At 38.8% G+C, this 12648-nt stretch overlaps 1 protein-coding gene across 1 annotated transcript; it reads right to left on the minus strand.

The window, feature by feature from the left end:
• Positions 1 to 558: 558 nt before the first annotated feature.
• LOC131222284 (probable cellulose synthase A catalytic subunit 5 [UDP-forming]) lies at positions 559 to 11808 on the minus strand. The gene is made up of 14 exons (XM_058217299.1): positions 11370 to 11808; positions 11068 to 11263; positions 10659 to 10870; positions 10409 to 10511; positions 10060 to 10234; positions 8373 to 8639; positions 7943 to 8288; positions 7704 to 7841; positions 7484 to 7609; positions 3843 to 4055; positions 3464 to 3746; positions 2345 to 2541; positions 1904 to 2254; positions 559 to 1805 (listed from the first exon to the last, which is right to left on the minus strand). Exons 1-14 carry the CDS (start codon positions 11448 to 11450, stop codon positions 1221 to 1223), a joined length of 3273 nt encoding a protein of 1090 aa, XP_058073282.1. The 5' UTR covers positions 11451 to 11808; the 3' UTR covers positions 559 to 1220.
• Between the last annotated feature and the right edge of the window lie 840 nt (positions 11809 to 12648).

The following is a 12648-nucleotide window of genomic DNA, read 5'->3' on the forward strand; positions in this document are numbered from 1 at the left end:
GCTCCGGTGGTAGACTCTCAAGAGTTTCAAAACCCGGTCAAGTGTTCAAGTATCCATGGGTGGTGAAATCCCACTACGGCATGGGTGCGTGGGGGTGTGTAAAAAAATTTGAAAAAAAAAAAAAAAAAAAAAAGTTACTTCCATGGTTGCTATCTATGTGAGAAACGGGTGGTCCTTTCATCTACATATGCTACCGATTTTCAATATATGCCATGTTACGCGAAGGTTTATATGAAACAAGAGAACGGATTTGGTTACCTATCATCTATGCTTATCAGATATGATAGTTTTTGTGAGGCCCAGACGTTACCTACCATCAGTTGCCCACATGATCTTGTAAGACATGATTCCACATTTAATTTGTGCTGATATATATATATATTGAAAGAAAAAGTTAGGACTAAGGGAATTGCAAACTTACGAACCTATCATCATCTGTAAAGAAAGGAACCAAGCGAAGTGGGGCCCACAGCTTGGCAATGGAAAGCAGTGCAACTAAAATGTGAAAAACGGTGCCATTGAAAAATTCCTGAGCATAACCACCAACCACACATGAAGTTGTTTAAAACGAATAAATACCATTCTTATTACAGAAACTTTTTAAAGCATCGGAAAGTTAACTCTACAACCTATAATTTAGCACTGAGTTTACCCCCAAATTTAACAGACCCACCAACAGGAAAAAAAAAAAAAAAAAACAACGTACACGTTCTCTTCTACTTCTTAAAGTTTTCTAGTGGGAGCACCGCTCTCCATATATCAGGAATAAAACACATGCCCAGAAATGAGTGATACCCAAACCAGGAGGGCTGACACTTTTCTTTTTCTTTTTTTGAGTTTCCTCATGTTCCATGGCAGGCAAGGTCGCCTTATTTTGAAGAAATCAATAAAGAGATCAACTGCAATAATACATGAACGATGTTGTTGACAGTCCAATTTCACCGGCAAATAAAGAATTACTCACTGCTGCAACTACCCATCTTCCATGGGTGAACCACAAGTGGAGAGGTCAACTTCCCATTTCCACTTCAAAAGCACCGAGTTGCACCCACCCAACAAAAATTGCAACCAATTTGCCTATCTATCTACAGATTGCAGAATCTCATCACAGCCATCATAGACTCCACCGATAATTGTGGCTCACACCATGATAGAAATGTATCAGACATGTTCTCCCAGGGATCATCAGAATGTATCCCCCACTGAATGCTTCAAGTTGGCTAATTACAGTTTAATCCACATTCCTCCAATACTGGACCATCTGACTTGGCCAAGAATGGGTCGATCCGAACCCACAAGAGGGAGAAAATTGAAGCAAGGAGAATTGACCAGACAATAATGATGGTCGGTGTCCTGTTCTGCCTGCCCAATAAACCTTTGAGGAAAGGGTAGAGGTGGACAATCACCCAGAAGGCAAAGAAAAGCTTACCGAACAAAGGTCCCCATGACTCATAACCATTGTTTATTGCATTCGAAATGCCCGCAACAACACCAATTAGGTTTATTATCAGCAGTGTTGTTGGGGGTATAAGCAATGTGGTCCACTTAAAAGCATAGAGCTCTGAGAACTCTTCGTCATCACCACCCTTTGATGTCACAGTGAAATTGGTATCAACACCAGCAAGAACCTTAAGGAGCCCCTGGAAAACCGCAAAGAGATGTGCTGAAACTCCTCCAATAACCCAAAACTGCTCATTTCTCCACCAATCATCAATGCCAACGCCACTCCATCTCATTTCCAGGATACCAGTTGCAAAAATACAGATGAAAAGTGACAGAAACCACAAGCTAGCAACGTTGCTCAGCTGTGGAAAGAACAAAGCATCAGATAATTAGCGAAATTTTAAAAAAATCAGTGAAAATCAAGCAGTTTTTTGTTATTAGTGTATTTGTATTCCCATACCTCTGGTGTGATAAATTTCCCAGTAAGCAAGCAGACAGCAGGTAAGGTACAGTAAGCCAGCAAAGGGATTGATGTCAAAGGATACACTGTTGCATTTATGTAAGATAGCCGCTCTAACCATTTCAATCCACCCCCATACCCATACCACAGAGGGCAATGTCTGCTCAAGAAAATTTCTACTGAACCAAGAGCCCACCGAAGGACCTGGTGCAGACGATCAGAAAGATTGATGGGTGCAGATCCTTTGAATGCTGGCCTCGCTGGAATACAATATATGGATCGCCATCCATGACAGTGCATTTTAAAACCCGTCAAGATATCCTCTGTAACCGAACCATAGATCCATCCAACCTAGAACAAATTCTTGGTCATGGAAACATACCAACAAGGAAATGGAGAGGAATCATTATTCAGAGAGGAGGATGGGTTCTGTAAAGTTACCTCTTTTCCCCAGTCGGTCTTATCTTCATAGCCACAGCTAATCACATGGATGGCTTCTTTCAACAGGTAGGCAGGGCTAGCACTTTTCAGTGCTCCACCATTCTCAAGCAGTGTAGATGCAACAAACACTGGAGACTGCCCAAATTTCTTTTCCAACTTTAGCTCGGACGTCAAAGCCAATTTCTCACTCTCAATCCCTGCATGCATCTCTCAGGTTAAAAGGATGAAAACACTAGTCCAGGACTGATTTATGTATTCAAAATCGACACCATGGATTCATTAACAACAACAATAAAATCATAGCTGATAATAATAGAAAATTTAATATCAAATAATCATAACCTTTCCATAATTGGAATGAAATCATACCAAATGAGCAACAAAGCTTGCCAACAGCTGATATCAATATGCAGGTCTAAAAGTATTTTACAACAAATCTATAGGGTGTCATCACTACGCTTTTACTTCTAAGTGATACATAATTTTCTAAGTCCAGACCTGGAAAACAGTAATTCGATTTTAGAGCTGGATACTGCCAAGTCAATGTGTGTGTGTGTGTATATATATATATATATATATATATATATATATATATATTTGCATGATGATAAATTTATTGATTGAGGCCGCAACCTAAAGAATACAAAGACCAAAAACTAAAACAGAGAAAATTACAACTCAACCCAATTATCTGGAAACTGGGCAATGACCTTTGATACCATCACAATTTCTAGACCAAGTCAATGAAGAATCTGCATTTATCAGTTGGAATACATATTTTTCCAAACTTTGATACAATCCCAATATGGACTCCACCGTCTCAACAATAAAAAATAAAAAATAAAAAATCCCAACATGGACTCAAACCATCAAAGTCTTAACCAAACCAAAGTCACCTGGACAAGTTCTACATCAGTTTGCAGTAATTTTAGCAAAAAGCTGAGACCATAGCTTGTAATGAAGGCTTAGAAGGATCAGTTCTACCCATTGTAAAGAATTTCAAGAAACCGTATTTCAGTTGCTAAATTGCCACAAATCATGGACAACTGAAGTTGAAAATACAGGGGAAAAGGAAGTAGTTTCAGTGATCCGGCAATCAATAAAAACAAGAAAATTTACCTTCAATTCCCTCTTTGATACCCTCCAAAGCAAACACAGGTGCTCCCGCATCCGCTCTCTTAGAATTCCTCTTCTTCTCTAGCTTAGCCTTGGCATTCTTTTTCGTCTTCTTCCCAGAACAACAGCATCCACAGCAGCACCACTTTGGCCAACAGTTGCAGGTTCTCATGGGTGGCTTCTTCGTTTTTGGAGCATCATAGCCATAAAGTGCCTGTCTTCTAAACACGCACCCTGTGCCGACGTAAATAGGTCCTTGAATTCCATCCAAGCCTTTCATGTTGATCTGTATCAGGAGAATCACTGTTACTTTCTTGTAGATTGTCTAATTTATAGGAAATCAAATAAAGCAGCAAGTGGAGCAAGAGTCCTTTATGCTCACATCAAAGAACACGGTGTTCCGATTGGCATAACGATCGTGTCGGTCAATACCATCAAACCTCTGTGGAAACTGCACATAGCACACTTTTTTCCCCAACAATGGGTCCATCATAAAACACATTGCCTCTCTCAGAGCTTTACTGTTGTTGATGTAGTGATCACAATCCAAGTTCAACAGATACGGTGAATTGGTAAGCACAGCAGAGACTCTAACCTGTCAAGCATACGCAACAGATAATAAAGTTAGGCCTATGTTGCCTCCTCCATAACTTCAATGCAGACAGTGTTGGACCTACAGATAAGGTCTTAGAAAGAAGATATGCTACGACATCCATATTGTTAAATACTGGTAGTCTGAAAGACTTCATGCATGTATAAATGATAAAGGATCCAGATAAATAGCTTTAAAGATGTTCCAGTCTATGCTGTAGGGAGAAGTTGGAGTGAGGCAATTAATGATCGTAGTAAGGCTGAATATGAAGACCTCTTGGACCCTCCTCCAAGGGGCTGGTGGAAGCTCAACGTAGATGGAAGCTTGATAAGGAATACAGGTCGCTTTATGTGGTGGGGTGGGGTTGGAGAATGTTGATGGAAGCTCGATGGGGAATCCATGTCACTAAAATTAGTCAGATTTTTTACCACCTACTTGGAAGCAGCAGTTCATTGTAAATGATATTGAAGAATCCTTCAAACTTTGGTTCCATTTAGTCCAATTCTGAAAGAGGCTAACTCCTCATGGGCAGATGCATTAGCTCAAGGAGCTGGGTGAAATCTTTTTAACTCAGTGATAAGCATCCAATCTTTCACAGACAGCGTCCCCTGTTGCCAATTTTAATGAATTGTGTTTTTTTTTTTTTTTTTGAAAAAAAAAAAGAAAAGAAAAGGGAAAGAAAAGAAAGGGATCCAGATAAATAGGATGTATAATGAATATACTGATAATAGCTATCCTTCCAAAAAAATAATAATAATAACAGCTGAGAACAGAAGCAAGGATGTACAAAGATCATTTCCTACCCATAGTTGTCAAAATCCCATGATTTATGATTTAAGAATATCCCAATTTACGACTTAAGTCAAATCTTAGGCAAATTGATTTGAATCCCACTTCAGGTCCCTTTTCGGATGAATCCTACTATTCTATGATTAGAATCCTATGGTTTACAATCTGACTCCCGATCTACGATTCAAACTATAATTGTTCCCTTCTTTTTGAAATTTTATTTGGCTTCCATTTTTAAAAAAAATGGTGGGAACTTATAAGAATCTCCTAAAACGGATTGATTGTTTTATTTTTTGTTCCTTTGTAAGAGATTAAATGATTGATCTTCTCTTCAACCTTAAATCGTGGAGCTTTTTTAAACTGATTTCTTACCTCTTAACTAGTTGAGATACCAAATTGATCTATGATTTCTCTGGAATGTCTTTGTGGACGTTCACAGCCATGTTGACCTATATTTATGGTGAAAATGGTGGTTAGCTTTCGACTTCAACTTAAAGAACTGTACTTAAAACCTTTTTTTGTCACATACCTCGAATTTAAGTTGAGTTATACTAGGGTTTATGAAACTTAAAACCTAGATTTTCCTTTGACGGCTTCACTAGGCACTTGTACTTTATGACTTTTAACTTCAAAACATGACAGTGTTTATGCTTTGAGGAGAACACTATTTTGAAGTTCATAAAGTTGCTGGCAATACATTTTTGGTTAAAGGTGATATGCTAATGATATAAAGTTGATATGTTAATTATTAAATATAGCTATATGAAACTTTAAATTGATGATTTAGCATAATTTTGAATGCATTTTTATTTTCTGAGTCCTTAGAATTTAAATTTTTTGCCAAATCTTTTTAGACTTCTAATCATCTCAGTCTCTTGATAATGTAACTCTTTCATTTTATTTTTCATCTTAAAGTTTAGAAAATGACTTTATCAGACCTTTGAAGTGATGAAATGGCAGCATTTAACTTGATTTTATTAAGATAGTGTCCGGTGCAGGTGAATGCTGGTTTTGGTTTAATTTGCAAGGACTTGTCCGATGATCCCAAAAAGACGTGTTACTTATGTGCAAGGAAAGTAACAAAGATGTTATGCACTTGTTCACTCATTGCCTGTTCTCTCGCACGCAGTGGAGTAAAATTCTTCTCAAATTCAGAATGCAGTGGGTGATGCCCCAAAGAACCAGCAGCCAGTTTAATATAAGCTGGTGCAGCAAAGTAGATCCATGGAGATGATGCCGGCTGTCTTTTCTCATCAAATTGACAGAGATCATAAGGTGTGGTTGATCCCCTCCTAATAATGCTGAAAGGCGGTGGCCGCCCAAGCTGACCATAACAAGCTGAACTTCGAAGGCAGTGGCTGCCCAAGCTATCTTTTCTCATCAAATTGACGGAGATCAGAAGGTGTGGTTGATCCCCTCCTAATAATGCTGAAAGGCGGTGGCCGCCCAAGCTTGATCATAACAAGCTGAACTTCGAAGGCTGTATATGGGAAATCTGGGGCCAACAGGGTACACAGTTGTATCAGAAACGAAAGAGGGGAGGTCATCATTGAGTTCTCAGGGGTGACGGGTTTCAGGGATTCTCTTTTGCAGAGGCTGTGGCTCCTCTTCATGGGCTGAGGATTGCAGTTAGGCACAATCTAAGCTGATGTTCGTAGAAGGTGATTCAATAATTGTTATTAGGTGGGTCAAGGGGGATCACTTTCCTTGCCAACATCCTCAAAGAGGCCCAGGATATCAGCATCAGGTTGGGGGACTCTTTTGCACATATCAGTTGTTCTACGAATGATAGAGTAGACAAGAGGGTGCAGACCGCAGGTTTTTTTGGATTTTCAACGGATGCTAGTATAGGGGTAATTTATTTCTCTTTTTTTTTCTTTTTTTCCCCTTCCTATTCCAAGTGTCCAGAGGCCTCATTCTCCTCTGTTATAGTTTGTTGCATATTTTCTTTCTTTCTTTTAATAAAATTCTCCAATTATCCAAAAAAAAAAAATGTCATACAATGTACAGAAGTATATTCAACAATAATCTACAAATTATGATGTGGAATGATAGAATAATGAATATTTGATCATATACTATTCTTTTAGATTTCATAAATATTCTTTCAGATATTTTCTATATTATGTGTAAATTTTATGGATACTATTTCAGATATTTTCTATATTATGTGTAAAAGATTACGAGTCCTATGATTTTAAGATTACAATTTAAATCCTCTTGCAATTTTACAATCTAATTCGACTTTCAAAACATGGGTCATACCAACATGGAAACAGTCGTGTTGTCCGACAGACTGGTATACGTGTACAACATCACAATGAGTTTCTAAATGCTATCTAGCTATTACGTCCTCCCTTTTTTTTTGAATAATAACTTTCTTAGAAGATACGAGAACAACTAGTACAGAGGCAGAGCTTGCCCATGCATAGTCATAATATTTCTATCCCCTATTTTCAAAAGGCCGCTGGCTAATTCATTCCTCACAAATGACATCGTTAAAACTCAGCTTTTAAAGAATTAGAAATATCCAAATTTTTTGACAAGTTGCTTTTCAATATTAGTAATGAAAAGGTCATCCTTGAAGGGGGATATGGCGACTGGATTCCACCATACGAAAAAAAAAAGGTTAGGTCATTTACCAGAGAATTCATTGCACCAGCCTTCTTGTGATGATTGAACCCAGGTCTTTTTTCTCTAGAGACATACACCAGGCGTGGCAATTCATTTCCATCAGTATCATGCCCTCCACTTTGGCCTAAAAAGACCTGAATTTCGGATGTGAAGTGAAAACCATATCAAATGAAATGCCAAATATATTTGCAGTTGAGAATTAATAGTTCCAAAACTTGAAAAAACTACCTGAATCATCCCAGGATGATCTCGAACATTGTTTCCGGGCCACAGTGTCCCATCTTGCATTGTCCACCCTTCTTCTGGGACCTTTTGAGCTTTTGCCACCAATGCATTGATCCGAACCTTGAATTCCCCATACTCTCTCTGCATGAATAATCGGAATTCAGATTACTGAACTGAACAAGAGCAGCCATAAACAGTAGTGAGCAGCAAAAGCTAAATGGATCTATCTGCAACTTCCGCACCTTCATTGCCCTCCGCTCCTTGACAAATGATGGTAAGACCTTATCCTTAAGATAATCTATCTTTTGAGCAAAATAAAACTCGGGGGCCCGTGGCTCAATATTAAATTTCTTACAGAACGGGACCCATTTCCTTGCAAACTCAGATGTTTCTGATAATGCTTCAAATGTCAGCATTGCAGCACCATCATCAGAAACATAGCAGGAAACTTTGTCGACAGGGTACTCCACAGCAAGAATTGAAAGGACTGTGTTTGCTGTGACCAGTGGGGGTTCCTTTAGAGGATCCACTGTACTCACGAATATATCAACTGGAGAGAGTTTCGAAGGCTCGCCTTCCTTCTCATACCTGAACATACCAAGAGCCAGGACCCTAGCTCAATAAATTGGCTAAGCAAGGAAAAGTAGAACACTGTAGTCAGGAAACACTAACCTCAAGGAGAGTCTGTCGAGATAAGTTTCCCTGTCAATTGGGAGCCACTTTGGGAACTGATCAAGGATCCATGAAACAGCAAACCAGATCTCACATATCACAGATATGAGCCACAGTGCATAGGCATCATTCACAGGATGCATGACCCGGTAATGAAAGAAGAATCCAAGTACTACAAGCCGGATTATAATTATCATTCTATATGGGTTGATTTGGCTCGATGGAATAGGCATCTTTCTCGATAAAGGTTGTCTAGCCTCATCCATTCTGATCAAAGTTAGAGGAATGATAGTTAGATTCCCAAGATAAGGAGTTCAATTCAGAAAAGGGAGTATAAAAGCAAGTCCAATTGTGAGCTACAGGTTCTATTCCATTAGAAAAAGCAAGTCAACATAATTAAACTTTACACGCTTCTTTTATTTTCCCTTTTTTTTTTAATGAATATTAAACCATCCAAGTATCTAGAATTACACAGCCAACACACTAACTGCCTCACAAAGTGCATTATCAAAATCATAGTTACCATGAATAACAGCATACAATCCAATAAAATGTTTGGGTTCTAGGGAGGTTTCAGGGGCATATAATGGTACTCCACCTCAAATAACTAATTGACTGCAACACCTAAAATTATGCAGCTAAATTATCTACAGTGTCAAAAGCTACCATCTCCATAAACATCATAATATAATCTACGTTGGGCATATAAATGCCCATTTACATGAATAATCCACCAAAATGCCCACAGTTAGCAAATGAATCATTGAATACAATATCGTTATCATGATTCATTACTGATCCATCAACTATTGCATCAAAAACCACCACTTTTGTTTTACCAGCACATCAAAAACCACCATTACCATTGTCAATCATCAAATAACCCATCAATCTTTCTAGATTCCTACTGGTTTCAACTTGGGATATGTTTGGACATGTGGAATCCAAGGAAAAAGAAAGGATAAAAAATAATAATTATCCAATGATTAGTTCCATGAGAATTGTTGAAACATGGATTCCAACTTTGAGTTCTTATTTGGGTAGCATGTGGAAAATTCATCTTCCTCTTGGAACACTCACCTAGTTTCTTGTGCCAAGAATCCAAATTATGGAAATGTGTAATGATTGCTTGAATCCACCCATTTCTTTGCTATCCAATCCACACAAATCATCACATCAAAGGAAAACCATTTCATTCTCTGTTGTTTGGCATGGAACCTATGGTTACCAAACATGGACTTAAGGGTTCCAATGAATATGAAAGAGACTTAGCAGCTGATCGCTCAATTACAATCAAGCAATTCAATTGTCAACTCCCATATTTCAATATATATCTGTACTCCCCTAAGCCCTTGACACATCTCTAGAAAATGGACATGGTAATGATATATATATATATATATATATATATATATATATATATATACCATGAAAAACATGATACATTCATCAAGACTTCCATTTTCTAGAGATGTGTCAAGCGCTTAGGGGAGTACAGAATCCAGCTGCCATAACTAATGCATGCATAATGGTCAAAGAAACAGAACTAATCCATGATATCCATCAAACTGTCAATAAGTGAAGAACAAAAATTATTAACTAGAACGACAAATTCATCATCCCCAGGAACCTAATCATATAATTCAATCAAAGTATACTAGATTCTAAGGAGCACCCGGGAGCATACAGGGGTAGATCTGGCCCATCGCCATCGTTATCCCAATCCTTTCCACCACTTTCATTCCTGACGACCTGAAATTTCTCTTGTTTTTGCTTCCAGTGTTCCACCCTCTCCTTCCAAGCAACACTTCCATAACCATAAGCAGCCAAGTCCTTCAAAGGGTCCATGGATCTGGGTTGCACTGCAAAAGAAAATTTTTTACATAGGTGAAGCTTCAACATTTCAAAGTAGCATTGCATCTCAAAGAAAATTTACACTAAATTGTTGAAGGAATAAACATACATGAATAGTAAAGGGGTAAGAAGAAGAAAAGAAAGAAAAACATAGAAGTGGTTACAGGCACGGATCCAGATACCTGGAAGACTTGGATCTGAGAAGGGAAGGGGGTGAATCCTTTTTCCTCCACCACCCATGAAAGAGGGTACCAATGCATGCTGTTCGGGAGGAATGTCATCAACCTGCAGCCAAACTTATTAATTGATGCATAACCAGTAACACAGTAGAGCATCAAAAGAAACAGATTGACAGATAGATACAAAAGGTGCAAGTAGAAATGGATCACAGAAGGACCTAGAATGAACTTTGCATAGTAAATAGTGAAGTACCATCTGGCCATTGGTGAGCAAAGGAACTTGAGGCATGGGATGGATTACTTGAGGAATATCAGCATCCCCCACTCGACCATAGCTCATGTGGCCTTGAAGCATGGCCTCTGCAAGATACTGCATATCCTGCTTATCCCTTCCCATAAAATTAAACTCGTTCTCAAGATCATCAATGTCATCTTCTTCTTCATCGCCTGCAACTCTAGCACACCCTGTGGAATCCAATATTTGCCGAAACCTCAGAAGGAAAAAGCATAGTAAAAGACATGAAATCCAACAAATGAGCACAGACAAACAAATACTGGAAGGGATTTAAGATCTTGCAGGAAAAGAAATAACAGCCACTGCAAATGTCACAAAGAAAAAATGGAGGGGATGCAAGATGTTGCTGTAGAAGATAGGTAATTACCCTTGAGACGTCTGAACCTGGTTTTGCACTGCGGGCAGACCTGGCTTCCTTCCCTACGCTCATACTCATAGCAAGTTCTGCAAACGGGAAATGCACACTCATTGCAGGCGACAAACAGCTCCCCATCAACAGTAAGCCCGACATCATCACCGCAAATCTGGCAGATCTGCCCACTCAGCTGCTGCAAGGGCTTTGGCTGCAAGGGAGATTAAAAGAAGATAAAACCTCTGAATTCTTTAACAATAGTGTTAAAAAACCAGCATAAAACCCTATTTTTTTCCTAACACAATGTTTGAACTTACAACCGATTCTCCTTCTCGACGAATGACGACTAGCTCATTCCTGTTGTGAGAGCCAGCCACCAAACCGGCACTCGCCTCCATCGATTACCAAGGCAACAGAACTAGAGCAAGGGAAGATACCAGAGACCCAATTTCTTTCCAGATCTACTAATTTCATACCATACCCAGATCAAGAAAAAAAAAAAAAATCCGATCCGGAAGAAATGCACTCACAGGTACAACGGGGAGTGGTAATGGAGAGAGCGAGAGATAGAAATGGGGTGGTTTTTAGAGAATAGAAGCCACCGACAACCCTCTACTCTTCTCTCTCTTAATATTCGTTGCTTGTTGCTGAAAAACGGAATAAATAAATAAATAAATCTACCTTAGACTAAAAACGGGAAGCATCTTGAGAAAGATAAAATAGAAAGAGGAAAATGCTACTTGTATTGAAGTAAGTAGAGAGGAATAGAAAAAGATGAGAAAAAACATGAGCACCCTCACCCCTGTAATCTGCCACTCATTTCTAACCCTTTATTACCGTTTTGCCGACACTAGTAATACATCTCCAAAAACTGAAAGAAGATGGGATCAATAAAATAGAGACACGGATACAGGACAAAAGCAACTAGTTTTTCTTTTTAACCACGAGCAACTAGTGTTTCTTTTTAACCACGCTTAAGATCCATTCAAGTGTACCTTACCTAGAGCCAGGCGTAGAAAACAACTTGTTTTATTTTCTTGTTAAGAATTTTAATTTTTTTCTTAAATAAAAAATAGTGGATTAAATAAAATAAAATAAAATAAAGACTAAAGCCAGAAATGTAGATCTAAAAATTCCGTAATACAAAGGCGCGCGCACTTATGAAGAAAAAAAATATAAATAAATAGAACAACAGAGAGAGAGAGAGACGGGGCTCTACACGTGTGCTTCAGCAGTCCCAGTCCCATCGATCAGAGCAGGGCAGCAGCTGCCCCCTTCTCGCTCTCTTTTATGTCTCTCGACCCCACAACGGTCTTCACTTTGATAAATGAAATCTAACCCTCCCAACGCCTTTGACATTTTCATCGGTAGCACATGAACCATCATTAAAGTAGATGATTAGTATCCATTTTTGATCCACCCGTCCACAAGGTTGCCCCTGCCATGAAAGACCCATTCCCAGGGAATCTATGGACATCAAGTCATGGATCTAATTATGGTCCAGTGAGTCCATTGTCTCAACCTCGAGCAGTCCTCGAGACGGGAGGGACTGAGTTGGAGTGGACTAATTTGGTTTTTACCGAATGTACGGATTCT

Source organism: Magnolia sinica, chromosome 13 (assembly GCF_029962835.1).
Source record: "Magnolia sinica isolate HGM2019 chromosome 13, MsV1, whole genome shotgun sequence".
Lineage (NCBI taxonomy): Eukaryota > Viridiplantae > Streptophyta > Magnoliopsida > Magnoliales > Magnoliaceae > Magnolia > Magnolia sinica.

Excerpts from the sequence above, each read along its gene's own strand:
- LOC131222284 (XM_058217299.1), bottom strand. The coding sequence starts at position 11,450 with ATGGAGGCGAGTGCCGGTTTGGTGGCTGGCTCTCACAACAGGAATGAG. Across the intron at positions 10,235-10,408 it reads CTCAGATCCAAGTCTTCCAG|TGCAACCCAGATCCATGGAC; the intron begins GTATCTGGATCC and ends TTTCTTTTGCAG. Across the intron at positions 7,842-7,942 it reads AGGAGCGGAGGGCAATGAAG|AGAGAGTATGGGGAATTCAA; the intron begins GTGCGGAAGTTG and ends TTATTCATGCAG.